Consider the following 19144-nt stretch of genomic DNA (forward strand, 5'->3'; position numbering starts at 1 on the left):
GGAATGTAACTTTTCAGTTTTTGTTTTAATTTTGTTTTAAATTCATTTTGTTATTAAATCGTCCTTGGGTGTAAAATTCAATTATTTTAGAAGAAAATTCATATTTTTAGGGTGAAAATTGATTTATTTATTTTGTTATCATTTTTAGTTAAAAATTAATTTCTGTGTAATAAATCGTTTTTATTAGTGCAAAGGCTTGTCATAATTTTAATAAAAAAATTAATCTTGTTAATGTTAATTAATATATGTAAATAAATTTATATAAATAAATATTAACTTATTATTGCTTTAATTTTTCTAATTAAACATATAAAAACTAATTATTTTTATTTAAAATTATTAACTTTTATTAAAATTACTTACACGTGCTAGGCTCTTCACAAGTAAGAAGACCAATTTCATCCATTTGATGCGCAGAAACTCGGTGCATGGGTATAAGTTCAATTTGAGCACCTTCGTTATTTTTTCTCATTATTCCAAATTTAATATCATGGTCTTCGCTTCTAAATTCCCAACTAAAAAATATATATATTTTAAATAAATAAAAGATATAATAAAATTAATATGATTTATAATATTAGAAAACAAATATGTGGGCGATTTTTTAGGCTTCACGCCATTTTTAAATTAAAATATAAAATTAATATGAATTATTATTAATAAAAATAATAATAAATAGTGTCTATTATCTGAAATAATAAAAATCAATCAGAAGAATATTTTTTGAGTTAATTAAAATTGATGTCCTTATTTCAAAATTAATTTATATTTTTTAAACAATATATAGACAATGAGACCGTTGCATTTAAAAAACAAAAAATACCTATTTTCGATGAAAAATATAAACGTAATCTATTATTGTTCAAATATTTTAAACATTCTTCGAAATTTAATGATTTTTTAGTAACGATATTTTGTATCGAAAAACAAAAAAAATAATCAAAAATTGGTAAATGGTTCTTAATATTATTCAAATTTTAATGATTTTTGATTTAAAAACAAACTTTCCTCTGTAATATATTAATTATAACCTAAAACTGTTAAAAAATTTAAATTCCTGTCCAAATTTTGATAATTTTTATTTTAAAATACCAATTTTTACCGTACAATGCTAACATAAACTAAAAATAGCAATTTCCGACGAAAAAAAGGAAAATAATTTAAAATTCTAAATATTATACAAATTAGAATGATTTTTGTTAGAATTTGTGTTAGAATATCAATTTTGTCGTAAAACGCTAACATAACCTAAAATTGTTAAAAATTGTTAATCGTCTTCTAATCATAATTTTATTTAATTTTTTTTTTAAACTGTAATAAATTATTTTTATATTCTCATTTTTTAAATTAAATTACCAATTTCCGACGAAAAATACCAAAATAATCCAAAAGTGTGAAAATCTAAATATTATACAAAATATAATGATTTTTGTTTGAAAAAAAACGCTTTTCTGTGTAAAACGTTAATGTAACCTGAAACTGTTGAAAAATAAAAAACCTGTTTCAAACTAATTTTTTTTTTTTAATCTGACGTTAAACGCGAACATTACCTAAAATTGTCACTTATTTTTAGATTCTAATTTTTTTTATTAAAAATGCTAATTTTCGACTAAAAACGCAAAAAATAATACAAAATTGTGAAAACTTTTCAAAATTAAAAATCCTTTTCAAACAATAATGGCTTTCATTCTTATAATCATTTTTTGGCATAAAACGCTAATATAGCCTAAAATTGTAAATAATTTTTAAATTCTAATTTTCTTATCAAAACACCAATTTCCGGCGAAAAACAAGAAATTAATTCAAAATTGTTTTAAAAAAATCGAAATATTATTCAAATTAAAATGATTTTTGTTTTAAAAGAGAGAATTTTTTTTAACGTTAACAGAACCAGAAACTGTTTTAAAATGCCATATTTTATTCGAACTTTGTTGATTTTTATTTTTAAATACAAATTTTGATCGTTAAACGTTAAATAAACTGAAATTTAAATCATCTTTAATATTTAATGTTTTTATTAAAAATAGCAATTTCCGACGAAAAAAAAAAGAATTCAAAATTGTGAAAATATTCTAAATATTATTTAAATTATGAGGATTTTTGTTTTACAAACATTTTTTCTTGTGTAAATATTGTTTAAAATATTATGATTTTTATGTTAGAGTACCAATTTTGGCGTAAAACGCTAACATAACCTAAAATTGTTAAAATTTGTAAATCGTCTTCTAATTCTTATTTTATTTTTTAAAAATTCTAAACAATCATTTTTAGATTCTAATTTTCAAAATTAAAATATCAATTTCCGACGAAAAATATATTAATAATCCAAAATAGTGGAAATATTCTAAATATTATTGAAAATTGATTATTTTTGTTTTGAAAAAAACGATTTTCTCTGTAATACGGTAAAATAATCTGAAACTTTTCAAAATTAAAAATCCTTTTTAAACTAGAATGGCTTTTATTTTTATAAGAATATTTTTGGCGTAGAACGCTAACATAACCTAAAATTGTCACTTATTTTTAGATTATATTTTTTCTTATTAAAATACCAATTTTCGGCGAAGAACAAGAAAATAATCCACAATTGTGTAAAAAATCTAAATATTATTCAAATTGAATGATTTTCGTTTAAAAAAAGAAAGTGATTTTTTAAAAATTTTGAAAACATTAACAGAACCAGAAACTGTTTAAAAAGGGCATATTTTCCTCAAACTTTGATGACTTTTATTTTAAATTACTCATTTTTTATTGTAAAACGCTAACATAAACTGAAATTTTAAATCGCCTTTAATATTCCAAATTTTGGCGTAAAACTTTATCATAACCCAAAATTGTTCAAATTTGTAAATCGTCTTTTAATTCTAAATTTTATTTTTAAAAACTCTAAACAATCATTTTTAAATTATAATTTTCAAAATTAAAATATCAATTTCCAACGAAAAATATATTAATAATCCAAAATAGTGGAAATATTCTAAATATTATTGAAAATTGATCTTTTTTGTTTTGAAAAAAAACGATTTTCTCTGTAATGCGGTAAAATAATCTGAAACTTTTCAAAATTAAAAATCTTTTTTAAACTAGAATGGCTTTTATTTTTATAATCATATTTTTGGCGTGTAGAACCCTAACATAACCTAAAATTGTAACTTATTTTTAGATTCTAATTTTTTAATTTAAAATACCAATTTTCGGCGAAAAACAAGAAAATAATAAAAAATTTTAAAAAATCTGAATATTATTCAAATTAAATAATTTGTCTTTAAAAAAGAAATGATTGTTTTAAAACGTTAATATAACCAGAAACTGTTTATAAATGGCTCTAAAACGTTAGAAGAAATTCCGCGAGGGGGACATTCGTCCTCGAATTACTCAAATTTTGAACAGGAAAATTAAATTAAGAGTTTTCTAGTCACAGTCAAAAATCGTTTATAAATTTTAGGATCAATTATGATTTCTTCGATTGAATGCAAAAATAATAATAATAATAAATAAATAAATTCTACGGTTTCAAAGTAGCAGCCTACGCAATTTAAAATTATTAATCTGCGAAAATGAAAAAGTTTAAATAGAAAGCTTGTAAAAATTAATTCATTCTATAAAAATTAAAAAATTAATCAATTCGAAACTTTGTTTAAAATTGAAGTATTCCTAAATTAGGAACAGGAAACTAATTAATGAAAAATTAATAATTTTAAAATTTACGAGCGTAAACAGGAGCTTCAATGCGGACGAAATGAATGAACGGATTCGAAGAATATTACTATTGATTAATAATTAAATAATAATTTATTTAAATGTAATAAAAAATAAAATTTTTTCAGTCTCACCTTAAAATTGATCCACCTTCCTCCACCGGAAGATCCAATTTTAATTTGTCTCCCTTTTTCACTGTAGCAGTTGTGAAATCACTGCTATCCTTTTCGTTCTTATTTACGTACATAGTTTTCGGAACTTTCCCTCCTTGGCAAATCTGAAATTTATATTTCAAGACAATATCAGAAACAATGACTATTAAATACATTTACATTTTTTTATAATTATTTTGTGGAAATTCAACAATTTTGTTAAAAAGTTATTTTTTTTGTTTGTTGAAAATTCGTCTTTTTTTGGTTGAAATATCAACTATCACATTTTTCGTTAAAAATTAAAATACTAAGTTGAAAGTGAAATAAATTTGTTAAAAGTTCAAGTTTTTGTTGATGATTTATCATTTTAGTTGAAATATCTTTTTTTTTAAATGAACTATTTTGTTAAAAAAAAATTTTTTCTGAAAATTTATTTTTTGAAAATTTCTGCATTTTTTTCAAAATTTTAACAATTTTGTTAAAAAAATATTATTTTTCGTTGAAAGTTCGTCTTTTTTGGTTAAATTCAACAATTTTGGATTTAATATTGAAATTTTTTTTTGAAATATCCACTATTATATATATATATATATTTTTTTTTTGAAAATTCAAATACTTGGATTAAAAAAGTAGAACTACTTTGTTAAATTTTGTTATCGTTTATCATTTTAGTTTTTAAAAAAAAACATCTTTTTCTCGTTGAAAATTTAACTATTTTGTTGAAAATTATTTTTTTCTAAAAAATCATCTTTATCTGTTGACAATTTCTGTATTTTGTAAAATATTCAACAATTTTAATAAAAAGTATTTCTTTTTCGTTGAAAATTCATTTTTTTTTAGTAGAAAAATTAGCTAATTAGATAAAAATGGAACTACTTTTTAAAAAATAAATTGTTGGTTGATGATTTATCATTTTAATTGAAACCTTTTTTTGAAATGTTAACTATTTTTTTTTAATTCATTTTTAACTCGATTTTTTTAAATTGAAAATTATTTTTTACTGAAAACTTAATTATTCTATTAAATTTTAAGTTGAAACTTCATCTTTTTCGTTAAAAATTTAACTATTTTACTAAAAGTTCATTTTTTAAATTAAAAATTACTTTTTTTAAATAAACATTTAACGATTCCATTTTTTTAATTGCACTTTTTTCTTATTGAAAATGTAACTATTCTATCTTTGTCTGAAAATTGATCTTTTTTAGTTGAAAATTTATTAATTTTGAAGAAAACTTGCCTTTTTAATAGAAAATTATTATTATAAGTTGAAAATTCCACTATTTGGTTAAAAATGCATTTTTTTTGTTGTTCAAGATTTATTATTTTCTTTGAAAAATATTTTTTCAACTAAAAATTGAACTTTCATTTTTTTAAATTTATCTTTATGAAGTTTGATCTCCTTAGTTAAAAATGCATCTATTTAGTTGTAAAGGTAAATATTTTGTTTACATTTATTTTATTTCGTTAAAAATTCATTTTTACACTGATAATTTATCTGTTTTCTTTTTATTAATAAGTCTTTTTTTAATTGAAAATTTATCTTTCTTATTTGAAAATTAATTTATTCTCTAGAAAAATTGTCTTTTTATATACAAAATTATTTTTTTTTCTGCTAAATTCAACTATTGCAATGAGATTTTTTCTTTATTAAGTAAGAAATATTTATTGGTTGAAAATTCCTTCCTTTTTTTGTATACAAATTATTTGTTTTAATTGAAGAAAAGTTAGAATTTCCAAGTACGAAATTTTCGGAAATTAAATAAACCAAAAATCTAATTCGTAAATGTTTCGTTGGTCGTTAAAAAAATTCAGATTTGGATTAATTCTGTTTTTGGTTGAAGTTTAATTGTTCATGGTTTGAAAAATTGATAATTTGGTTAACGATTCAATTATTATTTGATTGAAAATTCAAATTCTATGGTATAAGAGTAATTTCCTTTGGTTTAAATACATAAATAATTTAAAAAAGATAATAATTAGATCTGAAATTGTATTGTGAAATTCCGTTTATAAAAGATGCTATGTTAAAAATGTTACAAGGTTAAAATACTCTTCTTTGGACATCAAAATGTCAGCTGAAATACAAATTGTTGTCAAGGAAAAATCAGGAAAAATTCGGAGAATTTTGGAAATTAATTATTTTGGCCGCCTTCTGTAAAAATTGTTTTACTTTAGCGATAATTGATAATATTATATTTTGTTTTACCAACCGCTGTCAAGGTCATGCTTCACTTTACCTGCGGTCGGTAATATCGTCACTGTCGGTAAATAAAAATTTAGTAAATTTTGAATCTTGGGCTTTAAAAAAGATTAAAAATTTTGATTAATTGTAAATTAAATGTCTGAAATTTGGATCTTTTACTTTTGTTGTGAGTTTGGGATTTCCATCAGGATCTTTTAGAGTTCCGCCAAAATGAGCAGGCAATTGATCGGCAGGTACTATTTTTAAAATTGCAGGTTTCCATTTGTTCGGATCAGCCTTGATAATTTGAATTTTCGATATTGTGTACTCATTCATAAATTTTTTAGCAATTGAGAATGCAAGTGTAAATACTTTGGGAGCTGAAAAAAACATCGTTAATAAGATACTTGAAATAATACTTTTATAATTAATTTTTCAATTAGTGAAATTTTAATTTTTAAATTAAAAAATTTATCCTACCATTTATGATGAAACAGGTCTTCAGAATTTCTGGATAATTTGCCTCGTACATTTGAATCAAAGCTATTACGACTTCTCCAGCTAAAAAATTAATCAATATCCAATGTTAAAAATTATGAAAATAATTAAAAAGATTTTTGGAAAATAAAACTTTTTGCGAAAAGCATAATTTAAAAAAAAATCAGCTTTTTTCGTGTAAAGAGACTTTAAAAAAATTATTATTTGCAGTATTTTTTGAAGATTATTGAAGGAAATTAAACTTATAAACATTTTAGTAATAAAAAATAAAATAAAAAAAGGGCAGGCAGTGAACAAACACTACTGCCTGAGTTACAGGCTTGAAATTTCCTCTTTTCTTTTTCGAGCTAAAATTTCAACTATTTTGTTGGAAATTTCGAGGGAAATTGGTATTTATCAGTTTAGTTAACTGCTTGCTTGAAAGTTGAACCACTTTGATAAAAATAAAATTTTTTGTTGATTCATAATTTTAATTGAAAATTCATTTCTTTGGGTGAAAATTCTTTTTTTGGTTGTTGTTCTAAATGAAGTATTCTAACTGAACATTGAACAATTCCAGTTGAAGATTCACCATTTAAAAAATGCTCTTTTTCGTTGAAGGTTTAATTATTTTTTTGAAAATTGATGTTTTAATTTAAAATTGAACTATTTAGGTAAATGTTGAAGCTACTTTGTCTTTTTTAAATAGAAAAATAGCTTCATTGGTTTGAAATTTCTTCTTAAAAAAAGCAACCGTCTAGTTGCAAATTAACTTTTTGTTGGAAATTCATATTTTTAGATTAAACATTCATCTGTTTTACTGAAAATTCATCTTTTGGCTTAAAATTTCGACAATTTTGATGATTTCGTTTTCTCATTTTTGACTGAAAAAAACTTTTTTCTTGTAAATTCGTGTTTTTGGTTCCAAATCCAATAGCTACTTTTTTAAATTTTATTGTTTGGCTGAAAATCTAATTACTTTGTTGAAAATTGAATTATTTTATTAGAAGTTTAATTTTTATTTAAAATTCTTTTTTTGTTACAAATTTACCTATATTGTTAAAAACGTAACTACTTGTTAAAAGTTCAACGATTTAATTGTCAAAAATGCAACGGTTTGTTTAAAATTTAATGTTTGGTTGTTGAAAATTGAAATATTTGGTTGACTATTTTATTGTAAATTTAATTATTCTGTCAAAAATTCAACTATTTTGTTAAAAAGTATATTTTTTATCGAAAATTCAACTATTTAGTTAAAAATTTAATTATTTAATTGAAAGATTAATTTTTAGTTTCAAATAAAAATTTTTTTCTTGAAAATTTAAATATATTGTTAAAAATTAGACTATTTTGTGGAAAAAATAACCATTTGGTTGAAAATTCAACTATTTGATTGCCAAAAATGCAACGATTTGGTTAAAAATTAATTTTTATTTTCTGAAAATTCAAGTATTTGATTGAATATTTTAATGTAAATTTAATTATTTTGTCAAAAATTGAAGTATCTTGTTAAAAAGTATCTTTTTTATTGTTAAAAATGTATCTATTTAGTTAAAAGTTCAACTATTTAATTGTAAATGCAACGGTTTGGTTCAAAATTAATTTTTTGTTGAAAGTTTAAAGTGTTTGGTTGACTACTTGGTTGACAATTTAATTATGCATTTTCTGAAAAATCCAAATATTTTGGTAAAAAATAATCTTTTTTTTATCCAAAATTTAACTATTTTATTTAAAATTTAATTATTTTACTAAAAATTCAATTATTGTTTTTAAAAGTTACCTTTTTTGGTTGAAAATTCTACTATTTGGTTAAAAATTGATTTATTTTGTTTAAAATAAAATTATTTTGTCAAAAATTCAAATTTTGTTGAAACTTTAATGATTTGTTTGAAAACTTAATTAGTTTCTTGAAAATTTAATTATTGCGTTAAAAATTTAATAATTTTGTTCAAACTCCAATTAATTTGTTAAATAATTGAATTATTTTATTTATAGCCCAACTACTTTGAAAAAAATGCTACGGTTTGATTAAAAATTAATATTTTGTTGTTGAAAATTCAAATGTTTAGTTTACTATTTTTGTTAAGATAAATTATTTTGTCACAAACTAATGTTCATTTTGAAAATTGAACGATTTGATTAAAAGTCCAAATAATTGCAAAATTACAAAATTCAAGTATTTTGTTCAAAAATAATCTTTTTATCTAAAAGTCAACTATTTTGTTTAAAATTTACCTTTTTTGTTAAAAATTCAAATATCTAGTTAAAAATTTATTTATTTTATTTAAACTTAAATTAACTTGTCAAATATTCAAGTATTTTGTTGAAAATTAAATTATTTCTTTGAAAATCTATATATTTTGTTGATACTTTAATCACTTTGTTGGAAATTTAATTATTTTGTCAAAAGTTTAACTATTTAGTTAAAAATTTATTTATTTTGTTGAAAATTAAATTAATTTGCCAAAGATTCAAGTATTTTGTTGAAATTTTAATTATTTGCTTGAAAGTTTAATTATTTGTGTGAAAAATGTATTATTTTAATAAAAGTTAAACTATTAATTGAAAAAAATACAATGGTTGGGTTAAAAATGAATTTTTTATTATAAATTTTTATCATGGTATTGAAAATTTAATTATTTTGTAGAAAGTTAACCATTTTTTGAAAATTTGAACTATTTAATTTTAAAAAAATGCACCGGTTCAAATAAAAATGAATTTGTTGTTAAACATTTAAATATTTTGTTAAAAAGTAATCATTGTTATCTAAAGTTCCACTAGTTTGTTTAAAATTTAATTATTTTGGTGAAAATTTAATTTTTTTGAGAAGTCATCGTTTTTGTTGAAAATTAAAATATCTAGTTAAAAATTGATTTATTTCGTTGAAAATTAAATTAATTTGCCGAAAATTCAAGGATTTTGTTGAAAATTTAATTATCTTGTGTAAAATTTAATTATTTTGTTGAAATTTTAATTAATTTGTTGAAAATTTAATTATTTGGTGGAAAGTGCACATATTTAGTCATAAATACAACAGCTTGGTTAAAAATTAATTAGTTATTGCAGAAAATTTAAGTATTTTGTTGAAAATGGAATAATTTGGTAAAAAATTCAGTTTGTTGTTGTTAAAAAGTTATCGTTTTTTAAATCGAAAATACAACTATTTGATTAAAAATTCAATAACTATTTTTTTGAAAATTTACTTATTTTGTTAAAAATTTGAGTATTTGGTTAAAAGTTCAACTATTTACTTGTAAATGAGACAGTTCAGTTAAAAATAAATTTGGTATCGATGAAAATTAAAGTATTTAGTTTGTATATTTTTTTGTAAATTAAATTATTTTTAAAAATTCAATTATTTAGTTAAATAATACATTTGTTTTTAGGTAATTTAAATCTTTTTTGTTCGAAAATTAGACCACTTGGTTGAAAATTCTACAATTCAATTAAAAATTAAACTATTTTGTAAAAAAAGTCATCTTTTTTTTGGTCGTAAATTCAACTGTATTGTTAAAAATTCGTCCTTTTAGATTGAAAATTTATCTTTCATGGCAGAAGAGTCACTTTAGCGATAATTGATAAGGTCGCATCCTTATTTACCGACCGTAAGCAAAGTCATGTTACACTTTACCTACGGTCGGTAAAGCAGGAATTATAATAGTAACTTCAGAACTCATAGATAATAAAAAAGAAACATTGAATATAATAAAATAATACATAATAATTTATAATAATTAATTAATGTAAAATAGAAAGAAATTTGAATAAATGTGGAACCTGGTCTCCACATATACTGGCGTAGATTAAATCCTTCCATGTCGAATATTACAGTAACTTGTCCAGCAACTGGGCCATGTTTAGCTGCTTGTTCTTGACAAACTTTTAAATATTTTTCCAAATGCTTTATTGTTACCTTAATCATTTCCCTTCTCGAAACAACGTGTAAAATTCCATACATGTCCATTCCAGCAAATGGAATTATTGCCACTGGAAAGTTTATAATTGATGAATAATAATAAAAAAAACTTGTTATTATTCGATTTTTAATGAAATTAGATTTTAAGGGCATGTTACATTAATCCGATTCCTACCTTACCGACATTCTTTGACTATAAAAAAATTATATGGTCCAAACAATGTCGGCAAAGTAGGAATCGGATAAATTGGCATAGTCTAAAAAAATGTCGGTAAGGTAGGAATCGGATAAGTGTGAAATGCCCTTAAATAAACAAAGTAATAAAATTGATAATTAATTTAATTCAATGTTAACATATCAACGAAAAGAGTCGGATTTGAAATTTATACACCCTTTTTTTAAATATTTATAAATAATTTTCACTTTTTTTTTTTAATTTACCTGGGGCATTGTCTTTGTCGTATCCACATAATCCATGGGGCAGGTGATCTTTCAAAATTTGTGGGGGGTCCCATTCTTCTAGTTTGTCGACTTCCCATTGTTTTCTCCACTCCAGGGACTACAATTTTTTAAAAATGAAAATGTGAATTTTTCGGATTTTGTTTAATATTTTTATATTAATGTCTGCAACCATTGGCCCGCTCAATTTTTGAAAAATAAAATTAATTAAACTCATATATTAATTTTAATTTTCAATCTAAATTTATTTATTTTTTAGTTTATTTAATCATTACATTCTTAACAAAATCAAGCGACATTTTTTAACACTTTTTAGCCCATTTTTAAAAAACAAATTTACAAAAGAAGAAAAAATCTATAGTTATTTTGGAAATAATTTAAATTACAACATGAGCATACAAAAAGAGCAAATAATTTGTTTAATCTATAATTTCATTGATTTAAATAAATTTCATAAATAAGCAATTTTCTTCTGTTCTTACAAAAAAAAATTCTTTGCAATCTCATATTGCTTCGAAGTATCTTTTCATACTTATTAAACTTCAGAAACTTGTCAACACTGAAGATTTAGTTTAATTATAAATAATTTATGTTAACAAATAGAAAGTTTTCTTTCATTTCTCTCTGAAAAAAACAACTTATTTTCCATCTTATATCTATCGAATTAGTTTCACAGACTTTCTGAACTTTAGAAAATGCTTAACATTTAGATTTTTTATAAATAATTTCAGTTAACAAATATAAAGTTTTCATCATTTTTTTGTGGAATAAAATTCTTTTTAACCTTATGTGGATAATAATAGCTTATCAAGCTGGTTATGCTTCTATTGTTAACACTTAACATTTAGCCTCGTTAAGAATAATTTAAGCTCAAGAATAGAATTTTCTAATAATTTTGAAAGCTATTTCGATACTCATAAGTTGGAAAAGAATATTTTCCGGCCAAATAGATGAAAATTTTCAATTTTTCAATTTGAATTATTTATAATAAAGGTGATTAATAATTGTAAACAATAATCTGGAGCCTCTTAAGCCTAGTAAAATATTTTGATGCATATAGATCGGAAAAATAAGTTTTCTGCAAAAAATAATACAAATTTTGTATTTGTTGATTTAAATTGTTGTTGAAAAATCTCATATTTAGGGTTCAACATTTTTTTTGATCTATTATGTTTTATAAGCTACCTCTTTTAATGTTAGGTGGTAAAGAATTTTTTTCGATTAGAAAAGATTAATATTTTCTATTTGTTAATTTAAGTTATTTATAACAAAATTCAGTATTAATTGTAAATAATAATATGCAGTGTAGCAAGAATAGTGAAATCTACACACACACATAAAATGGGTTAAAAGTTTTTTGCGAAAAACGGATCAAAATATCCTATTTGTTAACTTAAATTATTTATAACAAAGCTCAATATTAAGCGTAAAGAATAATATGCCATCTAGTAAATCCAATAAAATATACCGTTAAATATAAGATGGACAAGAATTTTTTTTTCGAGAAAAAATGATGACATTTTTAAATATTTTTTTACTTTAATTATTTATAACAAACCTGTAGGTTGAATGTTAACAATTTTATTCAGACTATAAAGTTTTAAAGGATACTTTAATATATTATAGATATGGGAAAAAAATCCCAAGAAAATAGGATGAGAATATTATATTTGTTAACTTAAATTATTTATAACAAAGGTAAATGTTAAGCCTTATTATTTTTGCGGAATTAATTAAGTTTGAAAAGATACTTTGATACATATTGAATGAAAAAAAATTTGTCTTTACAAATGTATTAAAATAGTTTATTTATTCATGAAAGTTGGTTTATAACAATAAAATTGCAATAAACAAAATATTTTCTGTCTTTATATGCTGAGGTTGCACTTTAAGTTGATTGCAAATACATAGAAAGGTTAAGATATGAAAAAATATTTTTCGGAACTACTGGAAAATCCCGAAAGATAGTATCCTCGATAATATATAATTCCCAAACACTTGTTGAAATTACCGAATTTGAAAAATTCCGAATAATGGAATTCCCGACAAATAATTGCCGAATTATAATTGCTAATTGTTTACATTCCGAAATTTTCTATTTCTGATATTTTATAATTCAGCAACTTTCTTTTCGGAAATTTTATTATTCAGGAATTTTATAATTCGGGAATTTTATTATTCGGTAATCTTATTATTGGAAAATTTTATTATTCGGGAATTTTACAATTCAGGATTTTCATTATTCGGGAATTTAGTTATCCGGGAATTTTAGAATTCGTGATTCTCATTATTCGGGAATTTTAATACCCGGAATTTTCCAATTCGGGAATTTTTTATTGGAGAATCTCATTCGGGAATTTTATATGTTAATGTGAAGAATTCCTGAAAATAAAATCAAGAATCTAACTACCAAATTTGGACAACCAACATAAAATGTAGTTTTGGTAGTTTTCAAAGTCAATAATTTTATTATAAGGGAATTTTAATAGCCGGAATTTTATTATTCAGAAATGTTATTATCCGGAAATTTTCCAATTCGGGAATTTTAATCACTGGAATTTTCTAATTTGGGAATTTTATTATTCGGTAATTTTATTACTGGCAACATTTTTATTATTCGGGAATTTTATAATTCGTAAATTTTATTATTCTGGAATTTTATAATTCGGAATTGTCATTATTCGGAAATTTCCCAATTCAAGAATTTTATTATTCGGGAATTCCAATACCCAGAATTTTCCAATTCGGGAATTTTATTATTTGGAAATTTCCCAGTTCATTAAAAAATTCGGGATTTCCATTATTCGGGAATTTACCGAAATTTTATTATTCGGGAATTGTATTATTCGGTAAGTTTACAATTCGGGAATCTTTTAATCGGAAATTTCCCAATTCAAAAATGTTATTATTCGATAATATTATTCTACGCAAATTTTAAAATTCGGTAATATTAAAAACTGTCGGGAATTTTATCATTCGGAAATTTTATCATTCGGAAATTTTATTGTTCGTGAATTTTAGTATCCGGGAATTTTCCAATTAAGGAATTTTATTATTCAGGAAATTTCAATGCCCATAATTTTTCAGTTCGAGAATTTTATTATTTGGGAATTTCATGATTTGGGAATTTTAGTTTTCGCGAATTTTATTACCTGAGAGTTTTCCAATCCGGGAATTTTATTATACGGGGATTTTCCAATAAGGGAATTCGAGAATTTCATTACCCGTTTTTTTTCCAATTCGGGAATTTTTTATTGGGGAATTTGATTATGCGGGAATTTGATTATCCTGGAATTTTATTATTATTGGCAAATTTCATTATTTGGAAATTTGATAATTCGGCTTTTCATTATTCGGTAGTTTTCCACTTCAAGAATATTATTTTCCGAGAATTGTAATACCCGGAATTTTATTATTCCGTAAGTTTATAATTGACAAAATTTTAATCATTTGGGAATTTTTCAATTCGGGAATTTTAATGCCAAAAATTTTATAATACGGAAATTTTATTATTGGGGAATTTTATAATTCGGGAATTTTCTGATCCGGGAATTTTATAATTCGTGACTCATTATACGGGAATTTACCAATTCAAGAATTTTTTTCAGGGATTTCAATACGGGAATCCCAATTGGGGAATTTTATTCGGAAATTTTAATATCCGCAATTTTCATATTCGGGAATTTTAAAATTCGGGATTTTCATTATCCGGTAGTTTTCAAATGTAAGAATTTTATTATCAGGGAATTTTAATAACAGGGATTTTATTATTCAGAAATTTTCCAATTCGTGAATTTTAATTCCCGGAATTTTCCAATTTGGGAATTTTATTATTTGGTAATATTATTACTGGCAAAATTTTTATTATTCAGGAATTTTACAATTCGGGATTTTCATTATTCGTAAATTTTATTATTCGGGAATTTTAATACCCGGAATTTCCCCTTTGGGGAATATTATTATTCGTAAATTTCCCGATTCAGAAATCTTATTACTCGAGATTTTTATTATTCGGGAATTTTCCATTTCGGAAATTTTATTATTCGGGAATTTTATTTTTTCGGAATTTTTCAATCCCAATTTCCGTAAAAATGCTTTTTTTACGACTTTGTTTTCACGTGTTTGATAGCGACAATGAGTAATGAGAGAGAGTTGCTTTCACGTCGTCATGCTGGTTAAATGTTAATCAAAATATATTGTGGTAAACCTGCATTATGTTGCCATTCAGTACAATGTGTTCAAATGTTTATTTCCTCAAAGATTACAGAGAAACTAAATTTAATACTTTAGAAACTTCTGGAAATAATTGAATATCTTATTTCATTAAATGACTAAACAATGTTTTTATCTTCATTTGTTTTTTTATTTTTATTTTCAATATTGGCCCAGAAATATTGTTAGTTTCATTCTGATAAATAAACTATTTATCAATAATATTAAAATTAAGATATACATAACTTGTATCTCTGGTTGAAAATTATATATTTTTCTATTAGAAATTTATTTTTTGAACTTAATGCTGAAATATTTATTTTTTCTCAAAAACTCATTTTTTCATGTAACTGTTATCTTCTTTGTTATAAAATTATATTATCTGGTTAAACTTTTTTTTACTGAAAATTTAACTATATTGTTGAAAATACTTTTTTTTTTCTTAGAAGTTAATTTATATCACTAAAAATATAAAAATTCCACTTTCGCTTCAAGATTAATTTATTTGGTTGAAGAGTCGTTTATTTGATTTGCAAATTTAATATTTTGAATAAAATTTTTTCGACTTAAAAATCTTTTATTAGAACGTTCCGAAGATTTTTATTTATTTATTGGTTGCTTGTTTTATTAGATTCAGAATTTTTAAAAATTACCTGCTTGATTTGCAGTATTAAAGAATTAATTTTTCTCCTTACGCCATTTATAATCAACAATTTTTTTATCAATATTTACAATAAAAAATGAGTAAACTCACGTCTCTTAACATTTTTTCTGCTGCAACTGCATCCCACTTTCTCGCTGAAAAATTTAATTTATGTATAAATATAAATAAAACAATTAAAAATGCAATGGCAATCAATATAGAATTTCCCTTTCAGTAGTATATATACATTAATTTGGTGACAACTCAGTCGGTAAAACAGATAACGACCATTTACTGAAAGATGGTAATTCTAAGTTATAACATTCACAAAAAATTAAAAAGATTTTGGTCATTCTAGTCTTTACAGGGTCCGCAAATTTAAAATTGAAAGTTATAACAGAATAAAAACGAATTGGCGCATTTCTGAAATCTGGTATGGTCGAATATATAACACTAATCCAATAACTCACCGACTGATGGCAATATAGGTAACTGTATTATTGTCATTCGATAATACAGAAATTTGCATTATCTTCAGCCGATAATATAGGAATCTGCATTATCCTTAGTCGATAATAATCTGATATTATGGTATGATAGATAAATGAATTTTTTATACCTCTGAGCCATCGTAATAAAAATTGATCGTCGTGGTCGGGCTTTAAAACATCTTGAACACTTCTTCTAAACTGAAACAAAAATGATAATTTTTTTTTTAGAAAAATTTGATCACTGGAATGATCTGGAATTTTCTTGATTCAAAATGGTTTTATAATCGCATTTGGAATGCATTCAGAAGTCATTATATGTTACGATACAATGAAAAGTTGCTGAGGGAAATACATTGACGGATATACACATAATCTTACTTTCTACGGATGTACAGAATTTCGGTACATTCAAGAATAAGGAAAATGATCGGCGAGTACTCTTCGGTCAAGGTTTTCAGAAACAATTTTCCATTTTCTGGAAATTGTATTATATATTTTACTTAAAATTTTTTGTATTTATTCAAAAACTTAAAAACAAAACCGTAAATTTGAACTTTTTTTCGAAAACTAACAATATTGTTGAATCAAACTATTTTTTTGTATTCAAAATCACCGCCCAAAGTTAAAAAATCGTGCCCCTCAAGCGAAAAGCACTTCACCTTTCATTTTCCCGAAACCTAATAATATTTTTTAATAAAACTATTTTTTGTCGTTTATGGAACTCAATAGCTAGAAAGCTAATTCTAATTATTTATAACTGGATAGTTTTATTTTTTATTACCCTCCAAAGTTAAAAAATCGTGCCCCTCAAGTGAAAAGCACTTCCCCCTCCATTTTTGGGAAACCTAATAATATTTTTTAATCAAACTATTTTTTTTCGATTCAGAAACTTAATGATAGGAAAGTTCATTGTAACTTTTTTTTTAATTTTTAAATTTGATTTTTTATTGCTGTCCAAAGTTAAAATGTGCCCTTCAAATGGACAAAATTTCCTCTTTTTTTCTCGAAACCTAATAATAAATTTTTGTGATGAAACTGTCTTTATCGAATCAATAGCTCAATAGCTGCAAACTTAATTGTATTTTTTTAAATTTGAAAGTTGGATTTTTTATCACAGAGCATAGTTAAAAAATCGTCTCCCTCAAGCGAAAAGCACTTTCCCCCTCATTTCCTCGAAACCTAATAATATTTTGTGAATAAACTTTTTTGACATCGATTCAGCAACTCAAAATCTAGACAAAGTTAATCATCACTTTTTTTTTAAATTGTAAATTAGACTTTTTATTACCGCCCAAAGTTAAAAAATCGTGTCCCTCAAGCGAAAAGCACCTAGCCCTCATTTTTGTCGAAACTTAATAATATGTTGGACTCAAACTATTTTTTTGTCGATTGAGCAACTCAGTAGCTAGAAAGTTAATTCGAACTTTTTTTTAATTTTCAAATTGGATATTTTATTACCTTTCAAAAATTAAACTATTGTGCCCTTTTTGAATTAACTTTTTTTGTATCGATTCAGCAACTCAAAAACTGCAAATTAAATTCTGATTTTTTTAAAATGATAATAGAATTTTATACCGTTGTACAAAATTGAAAAACCCGTGCCCATTGATCGAAAAAATATTCCTTCTACATTTTTGTTAAACAAAAGTAGTTCTTTTAGCACAATAAACTTCTGAAAATGTTTAAACCTTAGCATTCATATATTTTATTAATTATTTAAATTAACAAAGGAAAAATCTTTATCCCTTTTTTCGGAAAAAAATTATCCTAAGGATTACAAATATTAAAAAAAAATTTCGACAAGTGTAAGTAATAAAAAAATTTATTTTTAACAATTTGTTATTAATAATGTGAATAATATTTTCGAATACGTTCAACCTTCAAATTTTAAGATCTATTAAGAAAAATTGGATTCGAAGTTTTTTTTATAATAATGAAAATTCATTAAAACAATCTTTAAAAACTCGCTACCCTTAATTAACAAATTAATTTTTCGTAATCCATTAGCCCCATATGGCTCTATTAGGAGTCATTTTAAAGGAATTGTTGTGCCCTACAAATCGAGTTCAATAAACTTTTCACCTTTCTCTTAACCTTGAGCAACAATCGAAGCAAATAATTTAAAAAGAATTATTCAAACTAAAAAAAGGAATCTACCCACTTTGAAGTTACATTTTTTTAAATTATAGACTTTTTTCTTTCATAAATAAAACAATATATTTATAAATAATGACTCGAAAGTTAGTGAACGTAGTTTATTACATGCAACCACAATTTCCTTTAAACAAAACACTTAAATGTTTATTGTTCATTCCTACATAGTAAAAGATCGAGAAATTCTTGAAAACACTCGTGATGTGGATATAAGAATAAAAACAGTAACTTTTTAAAACATTCTTGAGAAATTAGTCGGGCATTGCCATCAATAGGATTTTTCTTTTCATTGATAAAAATATCTTGCAAAACTACTTTCTAATTATGTCGATTTTTTGCCTCTAATTCGTCATAAACGAACAATTGGGACGAAAGACTAAAACTTTCTCTAAAATTAAAAATGGATGAGGGATATATGTTCTGAAACTTTGTTGCCGAAGTTGGGTTCTGATTATTAAGAACCGTTTTACAAGTTAATTTAAATCTAATTAATTAATTGAAATTAAATTTATGTATTTTATTTTAATTCAGTATTAATTTGATTATTTTATTTAAATTTAATATATTATTTTCTTTAAATTATTATTTTTAAGCATGTTCAGTTAATCCATAAATTTATTCAAATGATTTACATATTTACTACACATATTGTAGATTACACTTTATAGAATGTTTTTTTTATGGTTGAAAGAGCCGATAGCAAAAAAGACATAGGTTTAAAATTTTACGAATTATAAAATTCCCTCAATAGTTTATGAT

General features: G+C 23.2%; 2 protein-coding genes across 2 annotated transcripts in view; one reads left to right on the forward strand and one right to left on the reverse strand.

The window, feature by feature from the left end:
• Positions 1-19144, forward strand: part of LOC117181769 (calcium release-activated calcium channel protein 1) — a 133870-nt gene that overhangs the window by 22440 nt on the left and 92286 nt on the right. The window lies entirely within an intron of this gene.
• Positions 1-19144, reverse strand: part of LOC117181696 (SEC14-like protein 2) — a 45610-nt gene that overhangs the window by 7254 nt on the left and 19212 nt on the right. Inside the window, exons 3-10 of the mRNA XM_033374660.1 lie at positions 16360-16429; positions 15852-15895; positions 10868-10985; positions 10288-10497; positions 6514-6594; positions 6214-6413; positions 3834-3976; positions 364-515 (exon numbers count right to left, since the gene is read on the reverse strand). Of these exons, the coding sequence (XP_033230551.1) occupies positions 364-515; positions 3834-3976; positions 6214-6413; positions 6514-6594; positions 10288-10497; positions 10868-10985; positions 15852-15895; positions 16360-16429 (1018 nt within the window). The remainder of the gene's footprint in view (positions 1-363; positions 516-3833; positions 3977-6213; positions 6414-6513; positions 6595-10287; positions 10498-10867; positions 10986-15851; positions 15896-16359; positions 16430-19144) is intronic.

This window comes from Belonocnema kinseyi, chromosome 1, assembly GCF_010883055.1.
Source record: "Belonocnema kinseyi isolate 2016_QV_RU_SX_M_011 chromosome 1, B_treatae_v1, whole genome shotgun sequence".
Lineage (NCBI taxonomy): Eukaryota > Metazoa > Arthropoda > Insecta > Hymenoptera > Cynipidae > Belonocnema > Belonocnema kinseyi.